This window comes from Peromyscus maniculatus, chromosome 10 (genome assembly GCF_049852395.1).
Source record: "Peromyscus maniculatus bairdii isolate BWxNUB_F1_BW_parent chromosome 10, HU_Pman_BW_mat_3.1, whole genome shotgun sequence".
NCBI lineage: Eukaryota > Metazoa > Chordata > Mammalia > Rodentia > Cricetidae > Peromyscus > Peromyscus maniculatus.
Genome location: NC_134861.1, coordinates 63,459,854 through 63,483,849, shown reverse-complemented (window position 1 = coordinate 63,483,849; position 23,996 = coordinate 63,459,854). Strand labels below are relative to the sequence as shown.

At 40.7% G+C, this 23,996-nt stretch overlaps 1 protein-coding gene across 10 annotated transcripts in view; it reads left to right on the top strand.

Annotated features, from left to right (window-relative positions):
• Atp8a1 (ATPase phospholipid transporting 8A1) overlaps positions 1-23,996 on the top strand; it is a 227,252-nt gene that overhangs the window by 46,965 nt on the left and 156,291 nt on the right. For 4 of the 10 annotated variants that reach the window (XM_076546409.1, XM_006974634.4, XM_042257486.2 and 1 more), the window contains exons 6-9: positions 11,132-11,172; positions 18,937-19,010; positions 21,836-21,905; positions 23,208-23,335. In XM_076546409.1, coding sequence (XP_076402524.1) covers positions 11,132-11,172; positions 18,937-19,010; positions 21,836-21,905; positions 23,208-23,335 — 313 coding nt within the window. Of the gene's footprint in view, positions 1-11,131; positions 11,173-16,916; positions 16,989-18,936; positions 19,011-21,663; positions 21,714-21,835; positions 21,906-23,207; positions 23,336-23,996 lie in introns of those variants that run through there. The other 6 variants (XM_076546407.1, XM_076546405.1, XM_076546406.1 and 3 more) reach the window with 4 other exon arrangements.

Genomic DNA, 23,996 nt, shown 5'->3' with positions numbered 1-23,996 from the left:
ACATAAGGAAACCGTGGTGGTGTGATTCACCTTGGGCTGGAGGTGGGAGAGGAAACCCTGGCAACTTCTAGTGCTGACAGCCAGGCCAGAGACAGCCCCCCAACCCAGCATCCCAGAAGGGGCAGGGCTTCACAGCTCTGAACTAAATCTATTTCAGTTTCCAACCAGACAATAGTTGAGGGTCTTTGACAACGAAAGCCAAGGAATTGAGCTGTGATTGACTGGTGAGGCCTGGTAAGGAGTGTTTTCTTGGAAGAAATTTCTCAATGCAGTGAAGGAAAATGTGAATGGGGTGTCGGAAATAGGAGATTGCCGGCCTGTGCAATCTTGTTCTGTCACTTCTCTGAACATTTGCTCTGGAGGTGTCTCAGGTTGGATCGTGCCTCTGAATCCCTCAGAAGGGCTCCTTAAACATTGATTCCTAGAGTCACCTGGAGTTCCTGGACACCTGGCATGGGATCCCAGAATGTCTCTTTCAAGACATTTTCAGAGCTGCTGGGGATACTGGCAGGGGACACACTTCTGGGTCCACTTTAAGGTTTTATAACTGAGTTTACAAAAATGCTTCTAGCCACCTTGATGCCAGTGTGAACCATCTATTCAAAAGGCATCAACTGAAGAAGTGCCCTTTGTCCTTCCTGTCAGTAAAGAAAACGGTTTGACCATCCAGGTAGTGGTTTCATTTGGCCTTTATAGGCATGTTTACACAAAATACTTACGTGTAATATCATTCTGGGCCACAGTGATGCTTCTGCCTTTGAACTCTCCTTAGAGTGTGTTAAGTGAGTAGATGGTGCTTTGGTATGAGTGTGTTGGATTCTTTTATTTACTCAGGTCTAGAGTCTTGGCTGCACACTTGACCCTCACCATAACCTAAAATTTCTCTCAAAGGCTCACTTCCAGAGAGGAAATAAAATACACTTAACTTTCCCGTGTGTGTGTGTGTGTGTGTGTGTGTGTGTGTGTGTGTGTGTTCTACTCCATTCTCTGTGATACAGTTTTGAAAGATCTGCTTCTTTCTTACCTACCTTACGAAGTGACTGACTGCCCAGGGAAGGGCGGCCAGTGACTTCCAGAGACATCCCTAGTGACACGTCTCTTTAATTGAGGAGGTGGGTGGCATCCTCTCTCTCTTGGAAGCTGTGAGCACGTAAATGAGCCAGGCTGCAATGCTTTATGTCTGACTCCTCCAGGCCTTGGGCGAGCAAGGGCCCAGGTACACTTAACAGAATGCTTGCCGTTCACAGAAGCCCATTGCAACAGAGCTGCTAGCCGGTCTACCGCTAGGTAAAAGCAGGCTCCTTTGAAGTGTTTGTTTAACGTCTGAGCCCTCCCGTGCATGCTGTCACACTAATTAGGTTGTGTGGAAACTGTAGCAGGTGTGTTTGGATGGCACAAGAGAGAGGTGGAGGAGTCCCACGTCTCAGAATGAGCTGTCAAAGCACCTAGCGGCCATTGAGGATTCCTTCCTCCCTCCGGCTCACACGCCTTCGTAATCTCCAAGGGAGGCAGAGGGGGAGTGTGGGAGTGCTGTTACCTTTGGGCCAACAAAACTAAATAGAGCCTTGGCAAAGGCCCCCCGCAGTATTTCCTGCTTGGGAGGAGGTAGAGGAGGCTGCAGATGAAAGATAACGAGGTCCTTGGCTCCCGCGCCCGCACGCTGCGTGTGATGGTGCTTGTTTTAATTGTTCTAAGGGTTACATGGTAGGAACCAAAAGAAGGACAGCAGTGAACTATGACTGACAGATGTCCTTGGCGGGTGCTCAAGCCTTGATTTCCTTAAATAATTCCATGTGGTGGCTGATATTTTTTAACTTCATATTCTGTACTGTTCTCAGAGCTGGAAATCTGGGTAGCAGCAGGTTGTGTGTTTCCTTTATGTCTGCCCTTTGTATTTCACGGGCAGAAGAAATGGGAGAAAGGGTGAGGGGAAATGTCCTCATGTACTGGAGACCCCTGGAACAAGTGTTGAAGAGCGGGGCCCTGCTGCAAATTCAGAACATACTGTTCGGTTAGGCTCCTAACAGCTCTGAGACTTAATGGTAATAGACGCATGGATTAATCCAAGCCCCTGCAGACTCTGGAATAAACAACAAGTGTTTACTACACTGACACAGTTGAAGTGCTTTATGCCTTCTCAGGGTCATGGTCAGTGCAGTGAAACTTCACTCGTTGCTGGTGAGTGTGAACTGCCCTGGATGCCTGAGGCTGAAGTCTGGCTGTATCGGATAAACAGTAAACACAGACTAGCCACAGGGAGTCAGCAGCGCACACATCTAGATACACCAGTGCAGACATGATAGATACACTCATGCAGATGTAGTTCAGTGTTGCCTGGCCGTGACGTAGACAGAGAGGAAGCCGGAATTTCATTTCAGGGGAGTTGTCGACTGTGTGGTGGTAGTGTATTGTCTCCAGAGCACCTGTCCGGTGAGTCTGAGCCTTGACCCAGATCATGGCAGGATGGACTAATGATTGGCATGTGCTAGTTACCATTGGAACCTCCTATTCCCTGTACCCAACAGCAGCTTGAGAGATGGTGCTTGGGAAATTGTACCCTAGGGAAAGGTATGCACGGATTCCTATGTTTTCGAGGTGAAATTGGTAGATAGGATTTTTTTTTAATGTATCAGTTGAAGGCTGTATATAGACTGATAACTCACCTCATTTCACCAGCTGTGGTCTGACTTGATCAGCTAGTGAATGTCTACCGTGGAAACTTCTACCCAGGCTTCCCTGGAACCCAGAATTTTGTATCTACCAGGGAAGTTCAAAAGCCATGTTTTACGGCAATCACAGGGACTCCAGGAAGCTGTGCCTGGACATCTCTGAGGCTCCTGAGCATGATCTGTGTGGATTGAACTCAGGTGTGGTCAGTCCCTTACCCACTGAACCATCTTATTGGCCCTCTGCTTTGCTACCTAAACAATAGTCTTTCACACGGCCATACTATGCAGTGTTGGTCAAAAGTCAGTTGGCTCTGTGTTTTTATTTATATCCTTATCAAGTGTAAAAATCTAGTTGTGGAGAAATACATATTTTTTATTTATTTATTTTTTTTTTATGAAAGCAAGTGTGTCTTCAGGTTCGAAGGCGCACATGATCGTAGTTCTGAGGCGAGGAGAAACTGCCGGCCTTTCCTTGGTGAATCTGTTCACCTTGCTACAAGTTGATTTCTAATTAATGAAATCTGTCACTGATAGCCAGACATGGTGGTTCGTGACCAATCCCAATACTTCGGAGGTAGAGGCAAAAGGATGAAAAGTTTAAGGCCAGCCCCTGCTTGTAACAACTTCAAGTTTAGCCCTTACCCTACATGAACTTCTGTCTCTAAAAACAACAACCACCGAGGCTGGGCGTGGGTGGCACCTGCATTTAATCCCAGAAGTCTGGAAGCAAAGCCAGCAGATCTGAGTTCAAGGTCAGCCTGGTCTACATAGCAAGTTTCAGCTCAGCCCAGGTTGTGTAGTGAGACCCTGTCTCCAAAAGAAAAGGTGGGGGATGATTCAGTGGGTAAGGTGCTTACCATCAAACCTGAGTACTGAGTTCAGTACACAGGGCCGCTGACATGGTGGAATGAGAGAGCCACCTCTCATAAGTTGACCCGTGATCTCCACACAAGTGCCATGACCCAGGTGTACATACACATAAAAGTTAATGTAATAATTAAAAAAAAAAAAAAACAGAGAGGGGAGTGGGAATGTCATTGGCTAGCACCGTATTTTACGCTTTCGTAGGTATGTAAATTTTTGCAGTCGTCTGTACCGTATTTTCCAGTTACCTGTTCTTCAGTATATAAACCCACAGGAAGCATTGGTGTGGAGAGAATGTAGCATTGCTGCCATTGGGTGGAGGCAGGGATCCCAGCAAGATCAATCGTTGAAAGCGGTTGGTTAAAGAAAGGTTGGAAGGAAGTGAGCAGACTCAGGGCAGGAGACAGGACGTAGACCTGCAAGACCGCGCTAGAAGCCTGTTGGACACTTGTTACGCGGACTGGAACCAGAAGAGTGGGCCGGGCCTATTTTCACACGTGAAGTAGCAAACATCTGCTCAAGTGGCATCCATTCAAGCACCCTGGTTTAGGGGGCAGAACTGGAGGGGTGGTCCCCGCGCTGACGTCAGAGGACGGAGTGTGTTACCTCATCTCCTGTTACATAACACTTTCAACTGCGTGCCGCGGGAGTCCTTTTAGCAACTTACAAAACTGAGAAATCTATTTTAAGCAAATGTCTAAATAGCTCATTGCATATTTGTGCGGCTATTTTTATTCAGTTATCACTTAGCTGCCAAAATAGTCCCCATCTTAAAGTGGGCAACCCTGGGGCCTCAGATGATCCAGGGAGATTGTGCATCCACCACACCACATTTTCAGAACTCCCTAAAGAAACCCAGGCATTTGAGCAAGTGGCCAGCCCCTGCTGTCCCGTTCTTTGAGCCTGGCAACTGCTAATCTGCATTCTGTCTCCATGGATTTTTCTATTCTAAGTACTTTATATAAGTGTGATGATACAGTCTCTGGCCCTGTTTACCTGCTGTCTTTCACATGACATGTCTTCAGGGTCCATCCACATCATCTTAGCTATTCATTCCTTTCTGTGACATGAAGCATACTATTAAATGGATAGTCCACGTTGTACTCATCTGGACAGCAGTTGATGTACATCTAGGTGATTTCCACTTTGGGATTAATATAAGTAATGCTGCAGAAAACTCTCACGCACAAGCTGTATGTGAAATAACTTTTCTTTCGGGGCTACATACCCAGGAGTGGGATTTCAGGGTCCAACGGTAATTATGTGTTTAACTTTTTGAGAAACAGCTAAAGTAGTTTCCTCTACAACTGTATATTAAATGGTATGTGCATCTTATTTTTAATATGACATTTACTAGGGAGTGGGGTTCCACCATCAATACATCTGTGTAACTGCTGTTCTGACTTCTTCTGGTCTCAAAGACAAGGGAATACCAGTGACCACAGCATTCCACCCAGCAAGTACTTTGCAGGTACTTTCATGTGGCAGTGTTATAACCCTGGACATACTAGAGTGAGCAGAATAGAGGGGGTTGCCACTTTGATGGCTCTTACCTTCTGGGGAAGAAACAGCCCCTCCCAAACTACATATCTAAGTAAGACTGGGATCCGTCCTCTAAAGGAAACGGAGTCTTGGGATAGTGATAAAGGACCAAGTATCCACAGAGGTTCCCTGAGAACGTTGTATGAAAGCTGGGATGAAGACAGGTAGGTTAACTTGACGGGGATGGAGGAGCGCTCCAGTCACAGAATCCTGCACAAAGGAGCCAAGAAAGAGCACAGTGCTTTGACCGTGGAGAGCACAGGGAGGGTGTGAAGGGAATGGCAGGAAGTGAAGATGGGAAGCCAACGGTGGCTACGTCATAAAATGTCTTTTATGGAGACGAGGGGGATGGGCTCTGTTGGTAAATTTCTGTCACACAAGCACGAGGACTTGAACTCAGATCCCCATGTCTATTGAAAGGAACAAAATACCAGTATAGTAATGACTGGCTATAACCTTAGCCCGGGGCAGGCGAGACAGGCAAATCCCTGGAGTTCACTGGCCAGGCAGTCTATCCATTCAGAGAGCATCTGATTCGGTGATAGACCTTGTCTCTAAAAGTTAAGATGGGGAGCAATTGGGGGAAATAACTGACATCAACCTCTTGCCTCCATATACATACGAGTAAGTGCACATGCACCCCCCACACACAAGTGCACATGCACACACACACACACACACACACACAAGTGCACATGTACCCACACACACTCAAGTGCACATGCACGCCACATATACAAGTACGTATGTACCCCCACACATACAAGTGCACATGCACCCCACACACAAGTGCACATGCACACCCACACACACACAAGTGCACATGCACCCTCACACACACAAGTGCATACGCACCCACACACACATACAAGTACACACACTGGCACATGACATACACATATGCATTCATACACACAAGTCCTTTTGAGATGAAAAAAATTAAAATATATTATAAAAACAAGACATTTTAGAAGATTTATTTTCTTATTTTTATTTGATATGTATGTGTGTGTGTATGTGTTATGTTTGTGCATGTGGTGCATGGAGAGGGCACTGGATCCCCTGGACCTGGAATTAGAAGCAGTTGTGAGCAGCATGACGTGGATGCTGAGAGCCACACTCGGGTCTTCTGCAAGCCATCTCTCCAGCCCTATAGGACATTTTTATTGTTAGGATGTTTGTCCATAATAAGAGAAGTTGTTATCTTTCAAAATGAGATGAGCAATGATGCAGTGATTGTAACAAGTTTATCTAAAAGCATGCTATGACATTCTTCATATAAAAAAATTAAGTGGCTCAGAAAGTATCATTAATCATAATTTTAAAAAAGTAACTATACGTAAGCTAATAAGAAAATGTAACAGTTCCGAGACAAAAAGGTAATTGTGCTAAAACTTAGTACATTTGTATATATTACCAGTAACTAATTTTCAATGAAATAAAATTATCATTTATAAAAAGAAAGAAATGAAATATCAGAAAACCTTGTGATAGGCCAATTTACAGAAAACTGGAAAATATATCTAAGAGGAAATGAATGCAGACACAAGTAAATGGATAGATACCGTTTAACCATGAATTAAAAGGCTGGGGCTCCAAATCAAATTTAAGAAGGGGTTTTTGCTGTTTTGTTGTGTTTGTGTATGTGTGTGTTATGTTTTAAGTACTGATGATTCAGGCTGGAGAGGTGGTTCCATGGTTAAGAACACTGGCTGCCCTTCAGGAAGACCCAGGTTCAATTCCCAGCACCCACATGGTGGCTCACAACCAACTGTGACTTCAGTTCCAGGGGATCCAATCCCTTCTTCTGGCCTCTGTGCACTGAGCAGGCATATGGTACTTAAACAAACATGCAGGCAAAATAGTCATATACATTTTTCTTAATTGACCATTCAGCCATCCCTGGTGGCCAACACTTACCAGTTCAGCACTTAGGAAGCTGTATCAGGAGGCTTTCAAGTTCAAGGCCAACGTAACTTTATAGCGAAGAAAATGAACACACAAAACTGGAAAATCTTTATGAACTTTATACATTTATCATTTTTTTTTTGGTAAAAGACAAAGGACTTAAAACCGCCAAATTACCATCACAAAAGGGTAAGTTAGATGACCTAGAATAACTAAGTCAAAGATTATTTCATAAAGTAGCAATAATTGCAATAGTGTGCGGTGGTGTGAAGACATGAAAATAGCGTGGTGGAATAGAATTCGTCACAGCCCATCACAGTGCTATGTTAGCATAATGAAGGAAAGAAAAGTCTTATAATCATAGTCCCAGATATGTGAACAGAAAGTGAATATAAAAATACATAGACTAAGAGGCAAAGTACAGTTGCCCTTCACTACCCACTTAGGGAAGAGTTCCAGGATCCTTCTCCTAAGACAGGACGCTCCCCAGATGCTCACCTCATTCATACAAAATGGCTAAATATTTATATATAACCTATAATCCATCATCCAGATACCTTCAGTCATTCCTGGATTACTTATATGTTTATTAGTGACTTTCCATCACTGTAATGAATTATATGATATAAATAGCACTTTTTCAAAAGGCTCATGTGAGCTGATGGTTCTAGAGGGTTCAACCCATGGTTACTTGGCTCCAAGGACCTGGGTATCATGGTGGAGAACTAGGTACCTTGTGGCAGACAGGAAGTGGGGGGGGGGGGTACTACGCACCCAGTGTAACCTTCAAAGGCGTATTCCCAGTGACCTACTTCCTCCAGTTAGACTCTGTCTCCTAATGTTTCCGACGTCTTCTAATATAGTATTCCCAGCTGGGATCAACTGTTCAAAACATGAGCCTGTGGGAATATTTTATATTAAAATTATAGCAATACCTTATTCGATATAAATACCATGAAAAATTATAATATCTACCTTGGTTAGCAAATACTGATAAAAATGTCTGTGCATGTTCTATACAAACATAGGTTTGTTTGTTTATTTTTAATATTTTTTATCCATAATTAGTTGAATATACAAATCAGAGCCTGTGGATACAGAGGGATGGGTGTATGTGAAATACAAGACCTCCCTATGGCACACGACTTTGGCCTGGCCTGGCTTCTGGGCCCCGAGGGATGGTGTCAGCAGAGTACAGGGGACCACTCTGGAGTCCTCGGACTTGTTAGTAGTGGATACCTAGGTGTTCATAATTTTCAAAGCTCACTGACTGGAATACTTACAGTCTGTCCATTCTGAAGTTGTTCTTCAGCTGAGTAAGGGGAGTCTCACAGGGACGATCAAGGCAGATACTGTAACTGGGGGGAGCAGGCCGTGTGTGAGACAGCAAGAAACCATGAATGTAGTGATAGACTGCTGACCTTTGTAACAAGGAGGTGGCCACATGGTCACAGTGCGGTATTCAACCTGAAGTTGCCTGACCTTCAGAGTTGGTTTCCAGATAAGCTAAAATGCTTTATGTTCTTCTCAGGCTCTCCTCTTTAATACATAACATATTATAATCATTGCTCTAACTTTTTCGCAAAATTTCATACATTTATGGTATCACACTTTACGTTTTGCTATGTATGTCAGCAGGCTCTGTATTTTCAGATTTAACCTCAGATAAAAAAATATTAAAGGAAAAGGAATTGTGTTCGTATTGAATGAGTGCAGACATTTTTCCTGCCATCATATTCTGCTTAATACAATAGAATAATTGTTTGCATAGTATTTGTATTACATTGGGTACTCTAAATAATCTAAGTATTTAAATTATTTAGGGAGATGTGCATAGGTTATATGTAAATACTATGCCATTTTCTATACAGGACTTTTGGCATCTGCAGATTTGGGTATCTTAGTGGGAGGAGGGCTCCTAAACAATACCCACAGAGGACTGTAAATATGTCAGCCTAATTACCACGCCCATGCCTCACTTGGTTTTCTTTGGTGGGATTATTGAGTTCCATCCTCTCATCCCCTTTCAAGCGTAGCATGTGTTAACTCCAGTTACTGTGTTGTTCAGTTGATCCTCAGGATGTTCATTCTGTACAGCCCGGCACCTTTATTTTCATGTCAGATTTCATTGTTTTTGAAGGAATTAGACAGTGGTTTAAAAACAAACAACGACAAAAGAACAAAGATGGGGCTTGGGGAGATGTCTCAGTGGGCGAAGCATTTGGTGTACAGGGACAAGGACCAGAGTTAGGATGCCTAGAACCACACACACACCCATACTCACCTGTGCGCACACACACACATGCACCCACACCCACCCACCCAAATATGCATATATGCACACACATTCACACACATACACATGCCCAAAAAAGGGAGGGAGTAAATATTGGATTTGGAAAAAAACATGTGCTTAATAAGAATGGGCCCTGAAGGGTACAAATTTCAACTAAATATTTTTGTCCATTGTATCAGTTAATCTAGTTAGAGTCCATGTGGACAGCGCTTGGCCATCTCTCCTGTGGATACTTGTTTATATCTTAGCTGCTAGGTTATGAGCAACAGGCAGCATGCCCACTCCTTTAATCTTGATTCACGGTGACGAACCATTCTGAGGAAGACACTAGGGAACATTGGCAAACACAGCCTAAGCCCAGGCTTTTATTGTGAGCTCTGTCCGCTAGACTCCTGGGACTGCGTGAACACTGGCAAGGAGCAACCTTCCTTGTGGGATGAGTTTAGGTGTGCTCTGCTAGCCTTAGAGTTTCAGAGACTAGATATAATGCTGGGTGTGTGTGGTTCAGATCGCTGCCCCCTGTCTGTTTAAGTAGTATAAAAAGAAGAATTTTAACTTGCATATAGTTACAAGGCTAGTATATCGGACATGCTTTAGTCTTAGCCTTCCGATTTAATAAAGTTATCATCTCACCAAATGTCTTGCAAGGTGTTTATTCTTTTTCTGTCAGCATCTGAATGTCTCACATGACCGAAGTGGTTCAGGACATTAGAAATAAGGAACGAAGTGTGATATGAGCCCAACTTCAAGAGAATTTGAAAATATAAGAAATACATGTAGATTAAAATATTATATTTTAGTATAGTATATTACAATACTGGTTTCAAAGCATGATGTGGAATCGATGTTAGGTTTGCTATTTAATGCTTTGGGCTTGTTTTCATCACTTTTTCTAGAGGGTTCCAACTCTGTCCTTTCTAACTTCAAAAGACACTGAACGGCGTATATTTTTCACTATAAATTGCTTACTTTGTAATTTTGCATTGTGTATGTGCTCTGCTATTTCTGATTAAAGCAAACCTTGGCTTTGCCCTCAAGGGTTTAATGTCTGTGTCATTTATCAATGGACCTTGATTTTTTTTTCTTCCTTGGTGTACGGTTACATGCCTCACATTATTGCTGTGTACTGTTTTCAGTGTTCAGTGTGCATCCACGTGCTCAGTGTTACATCACACCCTTAGAGTAGGTTAGGGTTAGAGATGCTGAGTAACCATACTGTGCATTGAAGCAGTAAAGTCCGCTGTAAAATGCTCACTCTTCTCCCATCATTTCAGAATAGCTTTCTCCACTTTTTCTAGTAAGCCGAACATAAAACGTTTTTGCATTATTGAGGACCTAATAATACAGGGGTTTTTTTTCTGCTGCTTCTTTGTATTAAAGCCTTACTCATTAGAAATCTGTGATGTCCCTGCTTTATCATCTTTGTCTATTCCAGTTTATAAATTGATTGTTACAATAGTTACCCATGTAGATCAGCACAACCTGAGGGTAACGGTTGTCATTAGGAATTGGACGTTGGCTTTTCCTTTTCTATAATTTTTTTGTGTTTTCCCCCCCAACTCTACCCCTACTTAGCCCTGAGGTTCCCCTGGGTCTTGGAGGAGGCATATGGCCACGCCAATAAAGCTGCCTTGAGTCAGAGGCAGATCAGTATGGGGGCTGAAATAGAAATTGGAAGGTTTTATCTCCTTGTTTGATCCTTGCTGCCACACCTAGTTTTTAAAGTTGTGAATTGCTGCTAGTCATTGCATCCAAAGCTATCCGTTTAAAATAATCATTTCATTAGATAGAGGCTTATGATTGGTAGTAAAAAAAAAAATGTTCTTTAAATTGCCATCTTTTCTCTTTGCAGTTTTGAGAAATGGTGCTTGGGAAATTGTTCACTGGGAAAAGGTATGCATTCATTTTTATTTTGTTCCAGAAGAAATGCATAGAAGTGTACTTTATAGACATAATTTTTGTATGTATTGTAGGCAAATGTCAACAACTCCACTAATATAGAAGCTGTTTAGTAATTAATATAAAAATTTGTGAAGTCTCCACTTAGCTACATGCACTGAGCATTTCTTGTACTCTTCCAAAGAGGCTATTCTTTTGGAAAGTACTGTCTAGAACATTTTTGTTTTATGGTATATTTTGAGTACTCTTTTCATAGATTTTATTTACTTGGTTTTGTAAATTTTGTTTTAATCATCTACTGTCCAAGTTTAAAAAAAAAAATCGAGTTCTGATATTTCACATTTGCATATTTTAGTTCAAATTTACAGAGTGAAATCAACCCATTCACGTATGAGTACTATTTTAAGAAAAGTGGTCATTCAAACTAAACGTCATTTTCTAAAGAAGCAGGAGCCAGTTCCGTGCTTCAGAGGTAGATCTGCTAGCTGGACCAGTGTCCGCCACGGCATTTAGTGAGTGGAGTCATAGTTTGGCCAGTGTGACCCGGGTGTCCACTCTTGTTAGGCCTTATTTGTAAAAGGTAAGCAATGATGACTGCCAGTGCTCATTTAGTTCCAGAACTTGGGAACCCTGGTCATCCACAGGGATAGCCGTGGTGGCTCATTACATGGCTTTTTGGAGGCCACTGCAGCGGACACTGGACATGTATCTCACAGGACAGTATCTTACAGGAACAACCAAGTGTTGCCTGCTGCCGATTCCTTCACACTCCATTAAAGTCCACACACTCGGTTCTCCCTTATGACATCCGTGGTCACCTTCTGTCTCTTCTCAATGAGAAACTAATTCCATTTTTTTTTAAAATCAGTGGCTAGACGAGGAATTGACATCTCCTCTTCCAGAGACATGGAAACTCACATCTCTCTGCTTTCTGGTCTTTGACACTAAAGTAACAAGGAGGAAAACACCTTCAAGGTGTTGTATTCTTTTGGCAATCAGCTCTGTTTCAGAAGAATGAAGTAGAAAACCAAACAGCTAAAAACTTGCTTTTATGGGTAGTTGTGGGTTTAGACATTTTATAGAGAAGACAGACGGGATATAATCAGATACAATGGATTGAATCTGGGTGTATTACATTAATAGGGTTGTCAGTACAGTTAACAGAAAGGCTCGTTTTTTTGAAAGTTACTGTATCAAGTTTTTTCTTCTTGCCTAGACTTTTTTGCTTAGGGAATACAGTCAGGCAATGACTCTCTTCTGCTCCATTATAAAATTAACCTTCAAATTTCCCCAATGACAACCATTATTTTGAGGTTATGTTAGTCTACATGGATTGTTGTAACTTTGTTTTTATTTTATTTTATTTTATTTTTTAAGATAGGGTTTCTCTGTAGCTTTGGAGTCTGCCCTGGAACTTGCTCTATAGACCAGGCTGCCCTCGAACTCAAAGAGAACCGCCTGCCTCGGCCTCTTAAGTGCTGGGATTAAAAGCATGCACCACCACCACCTGGCTCACTTTTAAATTTTTAATAGACAAAGACAGTAAATCACTGGCTGTGATTACCCATAATGATAACATTGTTCGTCATTCTTGAGATCAGGGCCAAACTTAACGTGCATATTCCATAGTATGATATAAAAAGGTAGAATTTAGATTGTTGCCAAAAAGCCACCCAGCTAAAAAGAGATAAAGTAATTTAGTAGTTATAACTAGAGAATTACATTCCCAGAGTTGGTTCAGTGATGAATTCAAGGTTAACATACAAAACTAACAATATTTTGATGTTTGCAGTATCGTTAGGAAACAGGAAAAGGAGATCTCATTCCTACTGATATGTGGGATACTTGCAAACCAAATCTATGTGACCTGTAGAAAGAAAGCAATGACCTCAAACTGGAAACGTCTTCCCGACTCAGCTTCTTGAGCCCTGGGACCACAGGCGTGTGCTGTCACACTAGCCTCGCCTATGTGACCCTTTAACATCTAAAGAAAAGCTGCTGTCTTTCTCACACACACACACACACACACACACACCGCCGAAAAAGAGTCAGATAAATGCACAAATAAATGTTCTTTCAAAATTAAAAATGAGAGGTCACTTATTTCAAATTATTAATGTAACATAATCTTAAAGAAACTATCATTTGTCTTAAAAGTTTGTTTCAAAAATAGATATTAACAAATAAAATAGAAAAAAATATAGTGTCCCAAAATGAGGCATTTTTGATATTTGGTAAGTGAGGCAAAATTGCAGATTGACAAGAAATAATACTTGAATATTTAGATTACATCTAAATCACGATTTGTGGAAAATTAAATTCCATTTGACTAAAAGAATTCAATGTTAAAATGTTGTTTTGAAATATACACTAATAGAACAAAGATTTTTAATAATTATTTGGGAAAGATCAGTATCTCCTGATTATGATTATATTAATTTTAAACCTATACATAAGAAAAGATGTCACAGATAACTGAGGAATATATTAAATACTGGCACCAACCAGAACAAAAGATTCACATCATTCTTCTTTAAGCAAAAAATCAAAGTCTGTAATAAGCAAGAAGAAATAATAACTAGACTTGGTATGATGGCCAACCAACAAAAGTTGTAAACAAAAAATGTTGATGTTTCATCCATGAGAAACATGTTCCAGAATTGTCATTTTATATTGCTGTAATATGTCATTGTGGAGTAGTAGTTGACTGTTCACGATGAAAACCATATAGAAGAGATTCTGATCACTTATAGATAGTTCCTCTCTACATGAAGTGGGAGGGAGTTTACATATGCAAAAATGTTTTCATAATATTTAATACACATCCAATAGCGAAAAGACAAGTAAGTCACAACGTCCTGCACCCATATTTCATGATAAGTAAAGCTCTAATTTTATATGCTTTGATGACACAGAAAATTTTATACACCCATCCGATAAATGTTTATTAAGTGTATGTGCCAAGCAGTGAGTGAGCTCATAGCCCGTAACAGAACATGTAGCGGCTCCTATATCAGCAGTTAAAATCATAGGTTAAAAGAATAGGCCTGCGTATGCTGCACTTGCAGCCATGTTAAAAATGGTGGACTGAGCAGATGGCAGACACGAAAGCAGACTTCCTTGTTGGCTTGGCCATGTTGCTTGTTCAGGTCTTGTCCTTGGTTCACGTGATACACAATGAAAAATAAACTTAGTATACTAAACCAATAATGTCATCCACCTGCCAGCGTAATATGAGAAACCCTCATGCAAATGGACTTTGCTTCGGATACTTTCACTGCAGTTCTAAGCATGTGGATGCTTTTATTGTTCCTGAGAGGACCTATAGATTTGTCACCGTATATCTACTCATCACAGACCACCAACAGCTCTCGGGGGTTAACGGCCGAGCCCTCTAGATTGCCATGAAGAGGTTTCTCTGTTGCCAAGGTGAAGTTTTAAGAATCTCATTTGAAAAGAAAGCCCCCCCTATACAAACCTGTATCTCTTGAAACATAAGCATCTGGCCTCATAGCTCTTACCACAACACAAAGGCCAGTTTTTTGCTTTGCATGCAGAGGTCACTGCTCACGTTTTTTGAGACAGGTGCTGGTAGAGAATTTAGGTGAATGATCTTGAAACCAACACATAATTGGTTTGTTGGGAAGCATACCACAGTGAGCTGGGTGCATATTTGAAAGTTACTCTGCAAAACTGTTCCCACCGCAAGATAGATTTCTCTGGATGAAAACCATCTTTCAAAATTCTTGACTAAAAAATACACATATATTGTTACCAAGAATTAGAAATAGTTTGATTTTTTTTTTTTTTTTTTTTTTTTTTTTTTTTTGGTTTTTTTCTAGACAGAGTTTCTCTCTGTAGTTTTGGTGCCTGTCCTGGAGCTCATTCTGTAGACCAGGCTCGAACTCACAGAGATCCGCCTGCCTCTGCCTCCCGAGTGCTGGGATTAAAGGCATGCACCACCGCCACCCAGCTTGATTTTTAAATAAGTCCTTTATAGTTTGATAATTTTTAACCCCCTTTTCATAATCCTTGATCATAATTGCTCCTGTCAGTGGCTTGAGGAAGTTCAAGGTGATGGATGGAGAGCCCTAAAGATTTCCTTCATGTCCTCCAGTTGGATCCGTGGTCAGAGAATGTCCTCCACCCCAGCCTCCCCTCCTTTCTGATTCTCTTATACTGGAAAGGAGAATGCCATGGTAAGAAGCCAGAACCAGATGGAGAGAAAACTGCTAGAGTATCTTTGAGAATCTGCTCTTAAACATCGGCAAGTAAGGAAGCTCCCTGTTTTTCTCACATCTTGAGAACTCCTGGAGCACGGAGTAAGCGCTTGGCTTTCCCAGGCTGCTAGAGTCCCCTCAGTGCAGAGTGTCATAGTTTCTGTTTAATAGCCCCGAGCCCTGCTGTTGTCTTGCAATGAATGAAGACGTTGGAAAGCACCGTGGCCACTTAGGAATTTTCCTAAGTCAGATGCTTCAACCTGACACTCATGGAGGTAATGCAGCCCTGGTTTTATGAAGCATGTAGTTTAACTGGAGGAAAAACATTAGCACATGGGGGGTGATTTCTAAGTGATTAAATGGCATTCGGGGTGGCATCCCCTCTAAGTGCCTCGATTGCCGAGCATTTGTTGATCATGATCTTCTTGTCCTTGCTTCTCAGTTAACTGGCACTGCACATTTTTAAGGGATAGCATATATTTATGCTTACTAGTTTTATAGTTATTTTTTCTTTCTTTCTTTCTTTTTTTTTTTTTTTGTATTTTCACCCTCTTTTGAGGTAATGGGTGTTCGATTCCAGCATCCTTGTTATTTGGCACTTTTAGATACTCCTCATGGCAAGTTTCAAATAAAGTGATTTTTTTTTTTTAAGGTCATACCATCCAGCACTTTCTTACTTGAACAACTAGTGTTCATACTGTAGATTATAAGATGCCCCTCTCCAGCTTTCCCTCACCTGTTTCTCCCAAGAGATAAAATAGAGCATACTGACCCCCATCTGTAGTAATTTCCTATAATGATTCCCTCCAAGGAAGCGGAGCCAGGTGTTGCTGAGTGGGAGAGGCACTGTTTGCCCAAAGCTATTTGCCAAAGGCAGTAAGAACACTGACAGATTACTTCTAATAGTTTCTGGCCACAACAGAACTTTAATTCATCTTCATACCATACTCAGGGAGGGTGAATGTATAATAAACTTTGCTCTTTATTTTATTTGAATTATAATGATAGTCTCATTACATTTATTCAAATATTGGGCGAGGTGATAGGTAGGTGTGGATTTGAGTCTCAGCTTTTTCACTCATCCTCAACTTGTGACTCAGAAACTTAGGATCTTAGATGTTTTCTTCCACTCCAAATTATAAATTAAAGTGACTGCTTTTTGCGTAAAGGTCATTGTGAAGAGGAATCATCACAGATATGATCAGTTCTTCACTTGTACTGAAATGTCCTTAAGTAGGGTAGAGGTTTCAGCTAGTGGGTTCCTCCTTCTTATTTTTGTGTCAAAGAGAGAACATTTAAGAAGTTGTGATGTCAACCAAGTAGGTATAATTGTTCAATAAGTTTTATAAAGATAAATGACAGATTTAAATCAAATATACATTTACCCCTTAATAATTTTATGCCATTGTGACTGTTAGAATTTTTTTTTTTAATTCTGTGCATTAGTACAATGGATTGTATTTTCTTTTTTACCATATTTCCATGCAGATAATTAACCAATTCCCAGTTTTCTTTCAGGTAAATGTTGGAGATATAGTTATAATAAAAGGCAAAGAGTATATACCTGCTGACACTCCTTCTCTCATCAAGGTAGAGACACCTACTGATGCTCAAACAGTGTAGAGGATGGTTTCTCTACCCTGCATTGACCTTGTGATTTCTCCAAGGAAATACAGAATAAACGAAGAATTTTAAACCTCTCATGATTTTTAATTAAGCATTTAAAAAACTGATTGGCTTCCTGTTTGCCATATAGAAGTATCGGGTACTACATAGCCCAAACTTGAGGGTCTCTGCTTCCTCTGGCTACATCCAGATCCTTGTGGTGTGTGTGAACCACTAACTCTATCTAAAATTTCCTATCATTTGCCTTATGCCATCCATGGAGTGGGCTCTGTGAATTTTCTCTTTCAGTCCTCATTCATAAAGTCCTTTATGGTGCAATAATCATCTCTTGCTAACTTCCCTATTCCTTATGGTGAAAGGGTACAAGAAAATGGATGAGTGATTTCTTTTTGTCATTATACCTTTCTAAATGATACGGTTATCCAACCCAAAATGAGTACTCTGTTCTTTTCTTTCCGTCTTTTCTGTTGCTGAATTTAGATCATTTTTATTGCATTCACATTTAAGATAGTTGTGAATCAGTATTCAGAACATATGGCTTTAGGATTAAAAACTATCACACTAGTCCTTGTGTAAATTTAGGATTTAAAACCTTAAAACTAGTCCTAAAATAAATTAAGAAGAAATGTGTTTTTTAATATTCTTGAGGTTGTTTATCATCATTTCCTTGGACAGTTTGATTTGTAAAATCCACATAAAAATATGGACAGTGTCCTTTTTTCAAAATCTATTTAATCAGGTCATGGTTTGAAATGATTGAATTTTTGACAAGTTAGTGAATCGTAATCAGGAAACTAGTAGTTCCTGACTATTTATAGAAACAGGTATTCAGGGATTTGAAGCAACTCAGGGAATTTTTATTTCTCTGTTTTATAACTGACATCTTTGTGAAGGATAAATGACTGTTCTTAAGTCAGACTTTCTGTTCTTGGTTACTTTTGTTCATAACTTTGTCAGGGAGCGTTTCTAAAATAGAACTATTTACGTATTGGCTTGACTTGGCTATGTGAGAGCAAGTTCACAGGTAAGCTTGAGGCAGCTTGAGATTAAAGTAAGAACGTCACTGAAAGTTCTGTGTTTCATTGACTTTCAATCTGAATGAGAAGACTGAGATTTTACCATGTAGCCACAGAAACTAGAGCAACTAAGGCTTTAATTCAAGGCCAGGCAGATTCTTGGTATGGCTTTTTCATACCTTCCCTGAAGACTTCTCTCAGGATACAAGGGCTTACCTTCCTATACTCTCTAAAACACAATGTGTTCGTTATACTTTATTAATTATTAAGTAACTCCAAATGTTGCAGTCATGCCCCCTAACTGCCCAAGACAGACATCTGTGCAGCTTTCCATTAAAGTTAATATGATAGGGATGCAGTCAACCTTGAAAACATTTTGGAATTATAACAGAATTACTTTTGTAGTGGGTGAGAGAAGGGCCTTAATGTAGTGTACTTATTTTTCAAATAGCTAACACACAATCTTAAAATTATTTCTTTGCTTATTTGATAACAGTAAACATAGAGTTGACAGCAAATTGAGTTTTTGTTTTAAAAAAAAGGAAATCTGTAAGATTAAAATAACTACAAATTTTTTTTATTTAATTTGATAAGAAATACTTATATGTAAGCTCTAAAATATTAACTTTTCATGTTAGAAATTGAAAATTGGGCTGAAAAAAATCAAATAAGTGTCCTTTGGATATTAAATACTTTCATTTCCCTTCAGGCCTGATCAAAATAAGTTTTGAAAAAATCGGCATTAGACATTTTTATTAACATGAATTCCTTTCTATAATAATTTCAAACCTTCTGTCTCTTTTGTCCATTTGTTTGGTTTTTATTTTCTCTGTTATTTGTTTCTTTTCTCCCCCCTCCCCCCCCCCATTTTAATTATTTTAAACTGGGACACGTAGGTGGCGGTGGGGGAAATAGTGAGAGTGACCAATGGGGAACACCTCCCAGCAGATCTCATCAGTCTGTCCTCAAGGTCAGAACCGCAGAGTGGTACAGGGTGTGTGCATGTGGGTCCTCACCTTAAACCAAAGAGCAATGGCGCCCAAATGCGGTTCAGCTGGATCTCCGCCGTGAAAGCGCAGGCGCGGACATTCCTAGATGGCGTGCATCAGAGATATTTTAAAGGCGCTTTGTGAATACAGTGCTGGATGCTATTTGTCCCTCCACTGGGCAGATTGAACTCCTCTTATTAACCATCGGAGTCCAAGAGATTTTTTTTTTAAATTCCTATGCACTAGTCACATGTTTAAACAACATGCCTCAACTTTAAGGCTGTAGTTACTAACTCTCCAGCATATTGTTTTGAACAGTGTTAAGCTTTTCATGAAGCGATCATTGAAAACTGATTACATTTTAAGCATGTTTTCCTATTTGCATATTTTTTAAATTTTCTACAAGTTCTGTGGAATTTCTGCAGTGACTGCGACTAAAATTTGGGCCTGTATAGGGTTTAGAGAGGACCCCTGCACAAGGCTGGATGTCGTACATTTTTGTGCTGCATGCTTTGGGATCAGTCTCTTCTGCCGCCTGTAACTTGTGAACCAGTGCAGATTGCTGTGGTCCATGTCCGCTGTCCTCCCCTGGTGTCTGTCCAGTGGTGTGCATCTTGTTTCATTGTTTCACTTACTAATCCAAAAGCTTGCTTTGCCTCTGACTGTAGTTTGTGTCTTGGATGTTATCATGACTTGCTGACGTGTTTATGAACGAGCATGAGTCCCCGACTCTTCTGCTTCTTCACAGCCCTGTTAGAGCTACTGCAGTCATAACGGTCTCAAATCAGCATGAAGAGTGCTCCAAATTGGGGTGTATTTGTTGGCTTCCATTCAAACTTCCTAGTTTCTTAGTCATTGAAAGCTCTACACACGCTGTTGCGTATGGAGGGCGGTATTAGAATTAGAATGTTATTCTCATTTTCATATGAGACTGGCTTTGGATAAGTATATTTATTAGTAACATTTGAATATGTTTTACTGCCTAGAAAAAGAATCGACGGTCTCACTCAGTGTTTGGTCACCATTTTGTTGTTGTTGTTAGCAGAGAAATGTGTTTTACGGTTTTAGAAACCATTTGTGTTTCAAATGAATGTGAGGAAGTTAGAAAGTTGGACAGTTGCCAGAGTGAGAATAACTATCGTGACCATGAGTTAAAAATATTTTTTTTGGAATAATTGAGAGTGAAAATATAAGTATGGAAAGATTTCTCTGCTTGGGAAATAGCAGTCTATATGAAAGAAAGCTCACAGGGAAAAACTAGAGAATGTGCAAAGTTACTTCAAAATGAATCTATGAAATCTGATGTTTTATGTCTTTAAGTCACTTTTCTTAACTTCAGGGTGACAAAATTAAGCTAAATGCCCATTTCTAGCACTTAGGGCAGTTGGTTTTACACATGTACAAATTGGAAGTTGATTAAAAAATTCCAATCATTGTGACTTATAAGTTTCTTTTATATTAATAGTTATTTATCAGATGGCAAACTAGGCTTATTATGGAGCCAAGTGTTAATGAGCTTGGTTTAACTTAAGAATACTCTTTGGGTTATGTTCAGAATGTCTTTCTATAGAGTTGAGGATTAAATTTACAATCTGTAGCAGCCTCTTGCAAAAAGTAAGAGTCTCTATGTAAGTGGAGAACACGGTCCCCAGGTCACCACATACAGAATTCACTTACAACACTCAGATGTGGCAGCTTCGGGACGTGGAGCATTGTAGCCAGGTGGACTGACTGTAGCTTTAATTATCTTTCTGCTTCAAATGTCTCAGTCAGGCTGGGTTGACAGACCAGTCTGTAAAGTGCCTGCTTGTAAGCGTGAGGACCTGAGTTCAGTCCCTGAGGGAGAACCTCCATGAAAAAGCCCAGGTGTGACGGCACACTTGTCAGCCCACTGCCAAGGAGATAGACCCAGGCAGATCCCTTGAGCTCTCTGACCAGTTAACCCCGGTCTACTCAGCAGGTTTGAGGCCAGTGAGAGACCCTGTCTCAACAATGCATGGACAAATTTCTTAATTAAAAAAATAGAAAAGAAAAAAAATGCATGGACAGCACCTGAGGACTGGTAGCAGCTGAGATTGTCCTCTGACCTCCACACATGTACGTACGTGCTCTCCCACACATATTATGTACCTGGCCACACATGAACATGCACACCACACACACACACATACACACACACCCCTCTCAAACAAGTTTTTTCTCAATAGGCCAAAACATATAAAGTATAATGTCCCTTTCATTGTAGAATACATCCTTTAAAAGTAGCTTTACGTTTTTAATAAGTATGTGGTCTGTGTGATCTTGTCATCACAGCTAAAAGATTAAAGTAGTAAGTACAAGCTCGTTGAAGGAACAATCTGGAAGTTTTTAATCAACCATTTTGCATAACCAATTTACATGTGGGCCGTGAGCATGAAGCCTGATTGGACATTCTGAGCTGGAGATAAATCTAGACACAACCCTGGTTTACACTTCAGAAATAGTCTGTGATGTGTCTATATGGATACACCGTTTAAAAACTGTGGCTCCTCATTACGTTATCATGAAGACCATCCCTGAGTGTTGTCGGGAAATGGCTTTTTGGGTTCTCCTGGCTGGAAGGCTGATCCATGAGTGTCGTGCATGATGAGAAGCTCTACCTCAACACCGCCTTGCTCTTAGAATGAAAGTCATCAAGGAGCCAGGTGACGATAGCATTGTCTAGAACTGTTGGCTTTAGTGAGTGTGAGTTCTTAAGTCAGTGGCAGCTAGCACCTTCCTTCCCTTCCCCAACTGAAGCTTTGTGTTTTCCAATTACGACTCACAGCGAGCCCCAGGCCATGTGCTACATCGAGACATCCAACTTAGATGGCGAGACCAACCTGAAAATCAGACAAGTGAGTTCTGCTGTCTGTCAGCTCATAGTCACTGCTTTGTCGTATGTGTTTAAGACCCTCTAGCTGTCTGAAAGTGATTTTTGTCTAATTACAACTATTGTCAGTTTGAACCATTGTGAAACATGTCTCAAAAAACTGGTAGAAGTGTTGTGGGAGCCAGATTTACTGTACTGGTTAAATATGACCAATCATGAAATATTATTTATAATATGTTAGCCATTTTGTATCATAGCCAATGCTTGAATGGTAATAACAGTAGCAGTTTAGTAGTTCTTAATGCTTGTGTGTGTGTGTGTGTGTGTGTGTGTGTGTGTGAGAGAGAGAGAGAGAGAGAGAGAGAGAGAGAGAGAGAGAGAGAGAACGAGAATAAGAATGAGAATGAGAATGAGAATGAGAATGAGAATGAGAATATATACAGGTGTGCCCTGATTGGCCTCCACTCACTATAGAGGCCAGGCTGGCCTCAAACTCACAGCGATCCACCTGCCTCTGTGAGTGCTGGGATTAAAGGTAAGTGCCACTACACGGTGTTCTAAGTCCTTTGACATATTAATTTGCTTTTCTTAGTCCCAGTTAGTATTAGGTTTGCCATACTGAAAAGCCCAGTTTTTCATTGCACTTCAGAAACGTATTTATCTTGGAGATTTGAGTGACTTTATATGTCTGTGTTTGCCCTTCATGCTATGAAACGTTGCACGAAACAACTGTAAGGTTTTGTTTTTAAAGTCTGGAGGGGGGAGGGATTAGAATACATACCGCTGGCCCCTCGCTGAGTGATAGCAATGTCAGTGGGGTGTGAGAACTGCAGAAGAACTGGATGTCGTGGGGGAACCAAACTCAGATGTCTAAGAAGATAGACGGCCTCAGTGCCTGTCTCTTCCAGCTGAGTGAAGAACTGCTTGGAGGTTCTCCCTCTCAAGGAGGGGGAGAGTAAGGGGTGGAGAAAAAAGGAAGGACAGACAAAAGTGCTCTCCTTGAATGCAGACTGTGTCGATGTTTCATCCCCTTCATTAGACTCGGGGTTCAGAGACTGGACAGCAGCAAATGTTGATCTTGACTTTTAGAAGTAAGTGGCGCACTGGGTACTTTAGAGCTTTCATAAAAGTTATATTATTCTGCACTGAAAGTCCATGCTCACATTGATAGGGAAGGTACCCCTACCTTAGAGTTTGACGGCATTGTGTAAAGGAAGAGAATTATTTGCAAAATAGTGAGATCCCTTGTCTGTAAGACCTTGCAGGGTGCCCCGCCCTCACGATACTTACTTAAAATACTCTCTGTTTATTTGAAATCTTCCAACAGGGCTTACCAGCAACATCGGATATCAAAGACATTGACAGTCTAATGAGAATTTCTGGCAGAATTGAGTGTGAAAGTCCAAACCGACATCTCTACGATTTTGTTGGCAACATAAGGCTTGATGGACATGGGTAGGTAAACTCACCTTCACCGTGTCATCCTGTACTCCGTATGATTTTCCTTGGCTCTAAGTGTGAATACTCACTGGCAACCTTTGTTTTAAGCATGTCTGTTTTCCAACTCATCTTTTTGTTGGGAGGCTGAATTCTGACTCTACTTATGTAATGCAACCAAAGGCATTCCCATGTTCCTGCCAACCCAGCAGTTAGATGTTTTCAGTGATATTCTAGGATTCTGGAATATTCTTTGGTGGTTAGATAACCTGTGGCTGTGTGTGTGGTTTGTTTGTTTGTTTGTTTGTTTTTTCACTGGGATTCTTGCCATGAATTTTCCTTTCCAATGCCCATGACCATGGTCCTGTGACCTATGGACGCCTGGAGGAGTTCAGACTGTACCGAAACAGCCAGTTATTTTTTTAATTTCTTCTGTATAACTCTTTGGTCTAACTCTATATGCTTTTTTCCTAGGCCATGCTATTATCTGTAGTCACTGTTATTTGTTACCTGATTCTCATCTTTCCTATCACTTCTTTATCACTTCTCTTAGTCATTCAACTAAAATTTAGTATGTACCCAATAGACTAGACCATTTACAAATGTCACATAGTCACAATGAGCAAATCAGATAGCCTTGCCTTTGTGTTTTCATTCATTCATTCACTCTAACAAAAAT